We start from the raw sequence: 11,479 nt of genomic DNA on the forward strand, positions 1-11,479 counted from the left end.
TTGATTGTGGCCTTGCTGAAATTAGCTTCGCAATGGGATATTTCACAAAGTTAGCGACCGCGCTAGTTTCCACATCAATTTCGGGTGATAATTTATTTCTTTCGTGTGCCATCTCCCTTACAGTGTTCGAAACGTGATCTTTCTGACGACTGCGCTCGGTTGCTGCAGCGCGAATCATGCACGACGGTGCGTCGGCGGATCGGAAGCATATGTCTGCACACTTCACCAATTCAAGTACGAACCGGGAGAGGACATACCACTGTTCGATCTGCATCCGGACACGAAAGAAGTTCGATTCGTGACGTCATTTTACAAGCCGCGGACACAATCAATCACAGTTTACGATGCGGTGCTTCATCGTCAGCTCGGGATGCCGATAGCGGTTGAGATTACCGATTCCATGATGACTTCACTTGAACTGCCGCCTAACTTGCAATACGGTGACTTTGCCAGCAACCAATTATCTGGACTCGTTGTCGATCCGAATCAGTCTTATGCTCTGCGTTACCTCAATTTAAACGGTAACTATGGTCTAAGGCCGGAGAACGTGAGCCATTTTACAGCACTGGAAACGCTGCACATGTCCAGTTGTCGATTTCAGTCAATACCAGCAGAACTGTTTGCCAAGGTGACCCGTTTGCAGCATCTTACTATCTCCAGCAATAACCTCCATGAACTCGATCTGAAGACTCTCCCTGGCAGCCTGACGCTGTTATGGATGGATCGAAACCTTCTACCAAAGCTAAACTTTGAGGATGTTCGCTTCCCACAACTGGAAGACTTGAACGTACAACGGAATGAGCTCACTGCTATGAATATTAGTGTTCTTGTGGAGCGTTCGCCAAAGCTTAAGTTGTTTTCCATCGGTCACAACCCGATAAGCATCGAAAAGCTGGACCACATTGTGAGCGTACTGAATCGCCACAACATTTCGTACTACAGCATGGAAAATCCCGAAGACTGGACGTGTTCGGAATCGGAGGTTAGAATACGCGGTATTTGCATTCCCAAGGACAGCGTTAGGCCTGGTTGGGGTGAATGGTTAACACAAATATTCTTCTTCTGTCTGGTGCCTTTGGTGCTGTTTGGAGCAGCTCTGTCCGGATGGCTGTTATGGCGAAAATTTCAAACGAAGTAGTGTTTCCTTTGGCATGGATCTTGGGGACATCGTCATCGCAAGAAAAAGTATCATTAGCTTTGAGCTAAAACAACTACTGTTGCTTCTGTTATTAAGGCCAATAAAAAAAGCTGCGAAAGAAGATATTGCTCTTTGTAAGAACTAGAACAGCGATGCGAAACAAGTCCATCTGGTCAAGTCCAGTAACCTGTTGCACGGGAGTTCCAAACAGCGAAGATCTCATGATTCCACGGTCTCCGTTTCGGTTTTAGTGCTGTAGAAACTACCTTTCCGAAGCTCTATCGAAATCACTACGTCGTGTGGAAAACCAAAATGGACGCAGGACACTAATGTGTTCTAGAAAGGTGTTTGCAGAGACTATCGAACTACCGTAGAGAATTTATTTCAACACTATTAATTTATCACAATCGAATTTATGTATCGCATCGTATTCTACTAAACACTAGACTTCATACTTCCTGCTCGAGCGCATTAGTACCGCATTTGATGCCAAACCCAACGAACACTAAGTACAAACACACCGATCACTACCACCGCGATCACGAGCAGGACGATCGCTTTCCCAAAGGAGCGGGATGCAAGCAATGACTCGTCGAAACACACGCGCTCGACCTCATATTCACCAGCGTCACAGTAGTTCACGGAGTTCGGTTCTCGATCAGTCGACGGTGTGTAGTACGTAACGTTGTGCCCCCGCAGTTCGTCAATAATTCGTTCGGCTTCCGGCTTCGAGAATAGGTTGAATTCGATCGTGACCTGCTCGAGCGACGGTGCGGCCGCCAGCATCGCCTTCACATCGAGCGATACCAGATTGTTGCTTTCGATGTCCAGTTCCCGCAGGGTGCGCATCGAAACCCCGGCAAACTCCAGCTCCGTCAGCTCGTTCCGGAAGATGCTCAAGAACGTCAAACTTTTCGGCAGCATCTTCAGGTCGATCTGGACAATCGAATTGGATCCAACGTACAGCACCGAGAGGTTGCGCATACCGGCAAACGTTTCCGGAACGAGCGTCGCTACGTGGTTGTCCTCCAGATTCAGGGTCTGAAGCTGCACCAGCACGCTAAGGTTCTTCAGCTCCGACAGACTGTTGTGCGACACATCCAGATAGCGTAGATCGTAGGCCGTTTTGCGATCGGTCTCTATCGTGTTGATGTTGTTGCTGAAGAAATCGCCCACTTGAAGGTTCGCTGGGACCACCAAACTCTGCAGGTAGCAGTTGAAAATCATCACCGAGGTCGGCCTACGGAACACGGTCGCGTGAAGTGTCGCATCGTAAACGCTAAACTCCGCCTTTCGTTTGGAGTAGTTCCGCTGGTAGTAAACTTGAATGCTGTTGACACTATACGAAAGGTTCACTGTGGGCAGTGGTTGTAGCCCTTCGGTGTACACAAAGTTGGTGATCCTGCACAAAGTTGGACCCGTTCCCGGTTCACACTGGTACACGAGGGCGCTTGTAGCCGAAACCAACGCCAGGAGCAATAGGATGCAACTACAAAGCGAACTGTTAAGAAATCTTCTTACCCTGCTCAAAAGGATCTTCCAGCTTACCTTCCGTGGTTCCTCATGTTTGTTTTAATTGCAACGAACAGACGGGGCTGAAGCCAGAAGAAAACGGATCTTGACTCCAGTGACGACTTGGGGCTTCTGCCTGATTTGCAATGTGCGCTACATGTCGCTGATAAGAGCCTACGAGCCAGTTTAAAGATCAGTCGACGTAAGCGCTTGGCGTAAATTGTCGTTCCTAACCCCCGGGCTTGATAGTTCGTCGACGACCATCGCATGGCGGCGTTATCAAAAGCCTTTATTGTGAAACATTCTCTGTATACTACACAACCACCAGGGAAACAACACATCGACACTCTGGCACGGTAGATGCCAGTCTCGCAGCGATCGACCTCAAATATCTGGTACAACTGGCAGAGCACTGATAGCTCAATCGTTACACTCAAGAACTGCAAAAAGCTATAAATATAACATTTGAAGGTCACATTTTTGCCCAATTCTTTATTTGTAGCGAACATAGAGTGGCTCATTGGGCAAGGACCCTCTGACGGTGTGAACTTCCGCGTTGGACTCAGGATACAGCCCGCGGGTCAACCGGACTAGTTTCGAGCCAGAGCGCAATGTACTGCTGAATGCTGATCTTGATTGCGACCAGTTCGGGCGAATCGCCCTCGTCGATCGAGTAAATTTCCGAATAGGCAAACGCAAGCGGCACCACATACGCATAGCTGAAAGTGTTACTGTACTGCGTGATCGAGACCAGACGATTGGAGTCGAACTCGCCGTTGGTAAACAGCACATTCGTCGATCGTGGATCCTGCCCGCCGTAGTGCAAGTTGGTCAGGCGCACCCCATCGTAGATGACGGCATCGGTAACCCACTCACCGAACAGAGCCCGGCACGCCTCGAGGAAGAAGTGCATCGTCACACGATCCCCGAAGGGCTGGCTATCGTCGTCGGTCGTCCGGAACCAGCCGAACTCGGTACACACCTGATACTGCGTCTGGCGCAGTCCGAGGATGGCATTTTCCGCCGCACCAGGCTCCAGCACCTGGCCCGCGGCCATGTTTGCATCGAAATCAAACGGATTGCAGGGCAACGTGGCATAGTACACACTCAGCCACCTCGCCAGTCCCCCCAGAGCGGTCGTTTCCGAGGAGTTCACCATACTGTCGCACAGTTCACCGATACGCGTAGTGTTCTGCTCCGCAAACACGGCCTCTTGAATGGCCAGCTTCAGGTGGAAGAACAGTGTCTCCTGGTCGAGCAGGTTATTCGGCTCGATCGGTTCGCAGGTGTTGAGCAGCGTCGTTACCGTCTCGTCCCATCCGGCATCGATCAGATACTGGGCCGTGCGGAACGCTACCCAAAGCGTGTTGTAGCACTCGTCACCGCCGAACCGACGGATGAGATCGCTAACGTCGGCCGCGTGCTCCTGAAAATCGAAACTGGCCAGCACCGTCGCTCCGGCACCCCAGGCACCACTGACGATGTTCGGGAACCGCTGACGTGCCCACGTGGCCAGAGCACCACCGTATCCCGTACCCATCAGGACTACCCGTGCATCCGGATCTTGGACAACCTCGCGGCGCAAGTGATCGATCCATTCGATCAAATCCGTCAGCACTTGCTCGCTGTGCAGGAAGCGCAGGTTCTCGGTCGAGTAGTTACTGAAACATCCCAAACGGTACTCTAAACTCCCTCTACGGTTACTTCACCTAAACCAGCGTACTTACGCCACCGGGGAGCTTCCACCGTAGTACCGGTGCTCGTTAGTGAAGAGCCAAGCACCGCTCTGGGCCGCCGTATCGTACAGCAGGCCGTGCTCGATGTAGTACGTCGAGAGCTGGAAGTTTCCGCCGACGAAGATGAAAATCGGTCCACCGGGCTGGTAGAACTCGTCGTTCGAGTAGTAGCTGAACTCGAACGTGTCCCGATTCTGTGGATCGAAGTGATCGATCCGGGTGCGGAAGCGAGCCCCAATTACGCGCCCATTTTTCGGTGGATCGTAGTACGCCTCTGGTATGGTCGGCTGAGACAAGTGTCCCTGGAGCCCCTTCAGGGCGCGAGTATTTTTCTGCACCTCCAGCCCGCTGGCCACCACTGCCAGCAGGGCTAACGCGAATGTGAACGCCTTCCAGAATGCCATTCTAGCCAACTAATGCCTGCCGGGGCTGTACCGGTACCGGTATTTAATGAGACCGTGAGACCCACCAAGTTGAAGGGATTTATGCCGCCGCCGATTACAGACGACACTGTCCGCTCATCGTTTTATTGGTGACCATAACTCGCTGACCAACGCGTCAGAGATGGTTGGGGTGATAAAGCCAAAATTTGAACCAATGTCCCGCTGCGGATGGTGAAAACACGGACATTCGTGACATTGCTTTGGTTCGACAATCGAAAGCCATCGGTATCGATAGCGCCTATCTTTCTTCCGGTTCGTACAGATGGAGCAATACCTATGAGCGTAGCAATGACAACAACAGGTCTGAACATGTTTACTATAAAGAAATCCTTGTAGACTTCTTTTATTACGGATGAGAAGCACGGAATTGGCTTTAAATTGTTTTACCAACATTAAGAAAACTGTTCAAAAGCCTCATGTATTTCATAATTTTTCCGTTTTGCTTCCGACTCTTGCCTTAACGAGAGATCAAAATTTATGTAGAAAATGTTTCACCAAAATGGAGAACAAAAATGTTGCACCCTGTAATGACCTAAGCCCGTACACAATCATTTGCTCGTTTCGGGTTTCCTTTAGATTTCGCCTGAAAGGTATACAAACCTGATTCGCGTTGAAGCAAGCCATCATTGGATAATATAAGGTAATCGGGATAGGCCTGGATACGGTTATCAGGACGCCTTGACTTGAACCCCGATGATTTTGTCAACTGCTGATCGAAGGATTACTGCACGCGTGTCTTTATCGCGCCCCGGTCCAATTACACATCCTCCGCTCTGATGATACGGAATTGTAAATTAATTTGCCGATTAAGACCACCAACCGGCCACCGTATCGACATTTGATAGTACCGCCACCTGGCTATCACTGCCTGAGCTGAGCACGCCCGGAAGGAATGGCACCGTTCCGACCGGCAAACGGATTTTTCTTGCAGCGTTTTAGACCTTCGTAGGGTTTTGGATCAATGCCTGAGGAACCTCACTCACACATACCTCCAACAAATCGGAAATCCTCGATACGGATACGGGATTATCGCGATCTTACGATACCTCAATGGACGGCTAATCTTGCTGCAGCAACGCAAAGGTATAAAAGCTGGTGCCGTCACTCGATTGCCTGATGGCCAGAGTGGTGCCTACGGTGCAGTGCCGTTTGTTCAGCCCCAATCGTAGTGTTTCGTGTTTTACGAGTCAGCCATGAAGACTGTGCTAGTGGCGGTGGTAGTGGCTTTGGCCACCTTGCAGTGCACCGGAGTGGCGGGTATGTTGCGTGAAGCATGGTTCGAAACGCGGGTCGATCACTTCAACGCCCGGAACCAGGACACGTTCGGTATGCGGTACTACATCAACGATGAGCACGCTTACGCTCGTGGTCCCATCCTGATTGTGGTCGGTGGAACGCAAGCCATCCAGACGCGACACATCACCGAGGGACTGTTCTACGACATTGCCTATCTCGAGGGTGCCTATCTGTTCGCGAATGAACTCCGCTACTTTGGCCAAAGCCTGCCGGTCGAGTAAGGAACCCCTTCCAACTCTAAGAGGGGCATTTGTTCATACGTTTCTGTTTTTTTGGGGTGGCTACTTCCAGTGATGCGTCGGTGGAAAACATGGACTTTCTCAATTCCGACCAAGCGTTGGCCGATCTGGCCGAATGGATAGCGTACTTGAAGCAGAACTTGGTGAGCAACCCGAACGCCAAGGTGATTCTGATGGGCAGTGGGTCTGGTGGTACGCTAGCGACCCGGTTCCGCCAAAAGTACCCACACCTGGCTAACGGTGTCTGGGTGTCCAGTGGGCCGATCGAGGCCGACTTTGCGTTCGTCGGCTACAACGAGCTCCTCGGTGAGAGTATCCGCCAGTACGGCAGCGATGCGTGCTACAACACCATTTGGACAGGATTCCGCGTTGCACAGAACATGATCACCCTTGGGTTCTCCGATCTGCTGTCGACCGGGTTTCACCTGTGCGACCCGCTCGACACGGACTCCGAGCTGGACGCGACCGCGTTCCTACTCGGTCTGCGCGATGACATTGAGTTCGAGATGCTGCATCTGCGCAACACAAATTCAATCCGGGAGATGTGCGAGGAGTTGGTCCAGGAAGCGAACACCAGCCTTGACGCCCTGTTCGACTGGTTTGCTCGGGAGCACCAATTCGAGCAGTGTGTCGACTTAAATTTCGAATCGTACATGGAACGGTTCGTGGAAATCGATTTCAACACCGCCAATCTTCAGGCGGGCCATCGCCAACGGCTGTACCTGCAGTGCACGGAAGATGGTTTCTTCCCGACGACGGATCAATCGGAAGCGCAACCGTTCGGCAATCAGATCGGCACGTCCTTCTTCGTCGCAATGTGTCAGCATGCCTTCGGCGAGTGGATCACCGAGGATATTATCGTCCGGCAAATTAACTCTACGAACGCTCGTTTCGGTGGACTTCAGCCGGCAATCGAGCGAGCCCACTTCACCAACGGGGGTGTCGACCCGTTCCGTGTCGTCAGTCCGCTGGAAGATGTGAATGCGAACAGTCCGGCTACCGTAATACCGCACACGTTCGACTCGCCCGATCTGGAATCGATCAACTACGAGTACGACTCGGCGGAGCTGATCGCGGCTAAGGAGCGGACGAGGACGCTCATCGACATCTGGATATACGCGGATTTTGAACCGATAACGAAGCACGAAGCGTAAACGCGAACGCGACATTTTTCCTTTTATTTGCAATTGAGTTGATAATAAAGATTGGAGCTTTGTATTAAATGCCTGGCTACCGAGATCGATTACCGTTTATGCCCAACAGTGCGAGAATTCGTTTGGGAAGCGAAACCACGTGGCAAGGGCACCCCCGGGATGGGTTTCGAGCGAGGGCACCATATCGGTTGTGGCTATCACTCTGATAGGAAATTGATTATAGGAGTCATAGGATGGGGCGTTGATAAAAACCGATTAAGAAGAAGATTACCTAAATGTAGTTAATCCACAAACGAGTAGAAATCATTCCTTGTTGGAATCTCGATTTGATAACATGAATTGATATTATTGGCCGGAAGCCGCCAAAAACGAAACATGAAAGATATGCTGTGTTGAAGCACGTTAAAGCTTATCTTAACCCATAAAGAGTAAAATACTGTTCGGTAAGCATATCGCCTTAAATCACACACATTTACTCAACGTTGCATTGTAAAGTAAATACTTATTAACTTTCATTGATAAACCGTTTCATTTTGTTGTTGAATTGGATCGATATTCAAATGATTTCGCATGAGAAAAACCTTCAAACGGCGTTTCCCGCCCTTCCGGAAAACGCATAGTTACGCACCGGTTACAACCGTTGCCAAGAGCTGCAAACAAAGTAGCGTAGTCCGGGTGTTGTAGTTACCGATAAAAGCCTATCGGAAACGCTTCGAACAGTTTCGAGCAATTTATAGTGACGTGAAATTGTTGCTCCTATTACTTTGGCCAAAAAATTAACCATGTCCTTCGAGGTAACATCAGCTCAGTGACTTCGATTTCGTACATAAAATCAACTCTTGTTCCTGTTCCTATTCACACAGCAAGATCGTCGTAGTATCTACGAGCGACGCCGGAACATTCTCTACCTAATGGCCAACTACCTTGGCTCGATGGGTCTACATCAAACCCGCCAGGCACTGGTCGACGAAACGCACCTAACGGCCGAGTTTGAGGTGTGCGACAACATCGATCTCGACACCATCTATCAGGACTTTTGCAGTTATTTCTTGCTCAAATTTGGCAAACAGCCACGGATCGTCAAGCGTACCGAGTCCAACGGTTCACTGCCTGCGGTGCCACTTCAGGCGCGAAAGTATTCCGGAGCTCGCCGTAAGCCCGCACCGAACGGCGGTAAAGCCGAAGGCAAAGATTCACTGCTGGCTCTTACCCACGGTGATGAGTTACAATCACTTCGAATAACGCCCGGTGTGGTCTCCCAAGTCGCTGAACCAGGGCACGACGCACCCCCCACCGTTCCGTTTGCAAATCCAAAGCTACTCGTGCGGCTACAGGATCACTTCACCAGCGAGTGGAAAGACCTGGCGGAGGAAGTGTGTCGCGACCTGATCCGCAAAGATCTTCGTCAGCGCTGGCAGCACGTGAAAGGTCTCGGGGGGCCCATCAAGGTGCTGAAGGAGAGTGTGATCGCACCGCTGGAGCACCCGGAGCTGTTCGTCGGGTTGGCCCAACCGTGGCGTTGCGTTCTACTGCACGGCGCACCCGGGACCGGAAAAACTCTCCTCGCCCGGACGCTCTGCTCGGAGACTCGCGAATCGGTCACCTTCTTCAGTACGACAGCCAGCACACTGATATCGAAGTGGCGTGGTGAGTCGGAAAAGCTTATCCGTGTGCTATACGAGGTGGCCAGATTCTACGCACCGTCCATCATTTTCGTCGACGAGTTTGATAGTCTGGCATCGCGGCGCGATACGATCCGCGAGCACGAGGCTTCGAAGCGGTTCAAAAACGAATTCTTGGCCCTTATCGATGGTCTCGAGGGCGGGGACAGCGGTGTCAGTGCGACAGCGGACGGTCGCGACAGGGTATTTTTGCTGGCCAGCACCAACCTCCCGTGGGAGATTGATCCGGCGTTTCTGCGTCGCTTTGAGCGTAAAATTTTAGTAGACCTGCCTGAGGCCGACGGGCGCAAGGAACTGATCGAACACCTGCTGCCCACGGTACGATCGTGGCCGGAGCAGGAAATCCAGCAAATCCTGTCGTTGTCGACTGGTTGGACCGGCGACGAAGTACGGTTGGCCTGCAAGGAGGCTTCGATGATGTTACTGAGGGAGAAAATGAGTGATTCCCGGCAGCCGTCAGTGAAGGCCGCGGTCGATCCGGAGGAACTGCACTTTCCGATGCTCCGCAAAGCGTTCGAACAGTTGCGCCCGGGTTGTGTGGAACTGGCCCAGAAGCATCGCGACTGGAATGAGCGCTACGGAACACAGCTTATCGATTGAAACGACCGGTTTATGATGGAACTCAATGTGTATAATAGCGTTCACTTCTTTTACAATCCTGCAGCTCTTAAAGGAATAAATAAAAGGTAGCAGTCGACGGGAAGAGACACAAGTCCAGGGTAGCCGTTGTGATCGTTAATATTTAAGCTTGGAAACTGGGAATCGCTAGTACTCGCGGAAGCGCCCGGAGGCGATCGGTCCAGTGCGCCGGATTAGATTGTGGTGATGATTCCTTCGAGACGACCGAAAGCCTCCCGGTGCACGAGGAACTAACCTACGAATCGTAAAATAAATCACTAAATCTATCGTACAGATTGGCCGCAGGATTACGATTGGCGTGCTCGTTTCTGTTGCTGGGTCTGCTGTTGTTGCTGTTGCTGGGACATCCGCTGCCCGTGGTAAAGCCCCGTGTAGTAGCCGCTCATGTACCACGACATTAGCATCGCGGAGAGATTCTCTGACTCGACGTCGTCCGCATCCTCGAGCATCGGTGGCATCGGCGGTGGTGGAGGAACCATGTATGCCGTCGATCCACCCAAACCACCACCCATCCCGGTCCGACCGTTGCCCAGGCTGCCAACGTGCCCCATACCCGGCCGCCCAAAGTGCGATCCGAAGTTGATCTTGATTTTGCTCGCCTGCTTCGTGAACCGCTCGTCGTCACTGACGTCCATCTGCGAGTCAGCAGCGGTCGCTTCCGCTTCGGCCGCCTCGGCACGCTGCTGTCGCCGTGCTTTCCGACCCCACGAGGGCACCAGCTCCTCGATCAGCACCGTTTGCTCGTTGTTGTAGCCCACGTACCGTATCAGACAGTCACCGTGACTTCCGAAGCCGATAATTTTCGCCTCGTAGTCTACACCATCGTCGTAAGTCGCCCGCACGTAATCACCGATCTCGAATGACTCACTGCGGCCACCGTTCACCAGTTCCTGTTCGGACACCTCCATTGTGCCCTTCTCTTCCTGACACGGTGAAACCATCCCATCGGTCACCGATTCCGAGTCCTTTTTGGCGGTCTTCCGGCTAGAACCCGGTGCGTCCGGAAGGTTTTTACGGTTCGTCTTCATTGCCAGTCGTTTGGCCACCTCCTCCTTTATGAGTGCCAGCGAAGCGTCATACTTTTTGATGATAATACTATCGTCCCAAATGTCGTCCCTGCTCGACGAAGCAACCATCGCCACCGTCACGGGTTCCGCGGTGCTTTCCACTGTGTTCGCCATGTGCTGAAAATGGCCCGCAAACATGGCATCAATCCGTTGCCGACTCCCCGAACGTGACGAGGAATTGGCAAATCCGTCTGCGTCCTTCTCGGTAAAAATACGAACCTTCGTTTTACCGCTCGTGCTCATCGCTCTCTCAAGCCAAGAGTCAAGTAAGTATGTTGCGCCGAGATACTATTTTAACGTAATTAACTGCCAGCAAAAGTAAATCCAGAAAATTGAGTAAATTTGCCACACTCAAAACAACTTTCGCTTACGCTTTTGACACTTCCATTTGACAGCTTCTGGAAAGAGAAAAACGAGCCATATTTGGCATGAGCAGAAAGAGCCATATTTTCTTGCATGAGCAGAAACGTAAACAAACGCTAGTCTAACGGACAGTGTTGCCAGGAAATTTACATTTGTTCGCAGCATAATTTACATTTTTTTATCTGCTCTGCGCTAAAGCTATGCTTCGAA

At 51.4% G+C, this 11,479-nt stretch overlaps 6 protein-coding genes across 6 annotated transcripts; 3 read left to right on the top strand and 3 right to left on the bottom strand.

Annotated features, from left to right (window-relative positions):
- The first annotated feature begins 32 nt into the window (after window positions 1-32).
- LOC131207029 (uncharacterized) lies at window positions 33-1,200 on the top strand. Its single transcript, XM_058199636.1, has 2 exons — window positions 33-49; window positions 124-1,200. Exons 1-2 carry the CDS (start codon window positions 33-35, stop codon window positions 1,136-1,138), a joined length of 1,032 nt encoding a protein of 343 aa, XP_058055619.1. The 3' UTR covers window positions 1,139-1,200.
- A 289-nt stretch (window positions 1,201-1,489) lies between these two features.
- Window positions 1,490-2,827, bottom strand: LOC131209144 (uncharacterized). The gene is made up of 2 exons (XM_058202140.1): window positions 2,687-2,827; window positions 1,490-2,627 (listed from the first exon to the last, which is right to left on the bottom strand). Exons 1-2 carry the CDS (start codon window positions 2,701-2,703, stop codon window positions 1,610-1,612), a joined length of 1,035 nt encoding a protein of 344 aa, XP_058058123.1. The 5' UTR covers window positions 2,704-2,827; the 3' UTR covers window positions 1,490-1,609.
- Window positions 2,828-3,212: 385 nt separating this feature from the next.
- On the bottom strand, window positions 3,213-4,790 carry LOC131207030 (putative serine protease K12H4.7). Its single transcript, XM_058199637.1, has 2 exons — window positions 4,378-4,790; window positions 3,213-4,311 (listed from the first exon to the last, which is right to left on the bottom strand). The coding sequence occupies exons 1-2, from the start codon at window positions 4,788-4,790 to the stop codon at window positions 3,213-3,215; spliced, it is 1,512 nt and encodes a 503-aa protein (XP_058055620.1).
- A 1,232-nt stretch (window positions 4,791-6,022) lies between these two features.
- On the top strand, window positions 6,023-7,518 carry LOC131207031 (putative serine protease K12H4.7). The gene is made up of 2 exons (XM_058199638.1): window positions 6,023-6,342; window positions 6,417-7,518. The coding sequence occupies exons 1-2, from the start codon at window positions 6,023-6,025 to the stop codon at window positions 7,516-7,518; spliced, it is 1,422 nt and encodes a 473-aa protein (XP_058055621.1).
- A 782-nt stretch (window positions 7,519-8,300) lies between these two features.
- On the top strand, window positions 8,301-9,800 carry LOC131211056 (katanin p60 ATPase-containing subunit A-like 2). The gene is made up of 2 exons (XM_058204399.1): window positions 8,301-8,312; window positions 8,382-9,800. The coding sequence occupies exons 1-2, from the start codon at window positions 8,301-8,303 to the stop codon at window positions 9,798-9,800; spliced, it is 1,431 nt and encodes a 476-aa protein (XP_058060382.1).
- A 43-nt stretch (window positions 9,801-9,843) lies between these two features.
- Window positions 9,844-11,267, bottom strand: LOC131210319 (survival motor neuron protein). Its single transcript, XM_058203548.1, has 2 exons — window positions 11,126-11,267; window positions 9,844-11,023 (listed from the first exon to the last, which is right to left on the bottom strand). The coding sequence occupies exons 1-2, from the start codon at window positions 11,147-11,149 to the stop codon at window positions 10,127-10,129; spliced, it is 921 nt and encodes a 306-aa protein (XP_058059531.1). The 5' UTR covers window positions 11,150-11,267; the 3' UTR covers window positions 9,844-10,126.
- Window positions 11,268-11,479: the final 212 nt, after the last annotated feature.

The sequence above is a fragment of the Anopheles bellator genome, chromosome 2 (assembly GCF_943735745.2).
Source record: "Anopheles bellator chromosome 2, idAnoBellAS_SP24_06.2, whole genome shotgun sequence".
Lineage (NCBI taxonomy): Eukaryota > Metazoa > Arthropoda > Insecta > Diptera > Culicidae > Anopheles > Anopheles bellator.

Excerpts from the sequence above, each read along its gene's own strand:
- LOC131207031 (XM_058199638.1), top strand. The coding sequence starts at position 6,023 with ATGAAGACTGTGCTAGTGGCGGTGGTAGTGGCTTTGGCCACCTTGCAG. Across the intron at positions 6,343-6,416 it reads GGCCAAAGCCTGCCGGTCGA|TGATGCGTCGGTGGAAAACA; the intron begins GTAAGGAACCCC and ends GGCTACTTCCAG.
- LOC131207030 (XM_058199637.1), bottom strand. The coding sequence starts at position 4,790 with ATGGCATTCTGGAAGGCGTTCACATTCGCGTTAGCCCTGCTGGCAGTG. Across the intron at positions 4,312-4,377 it reads GGTGGAAGCTCCCCGGTGGC|TAACTACTCGACCGAGAACC; the intron begins GTAAGTACGCTG and ends GGGATGTTTCAG.
- LOC131210319 (XM_058203548.1), bottom strand. The coding sequence starts at position 11,149 with ATGAGCACGAGCGGTAAAACGAAG. Across the intron at positions 11,024-11,125 it reads GCACGAGCGGTAAAACGAAG|CACATGGCGAACACAGTGGA; the intron begins GTTCGTATTTTT and ends GGCCATTTTCAG.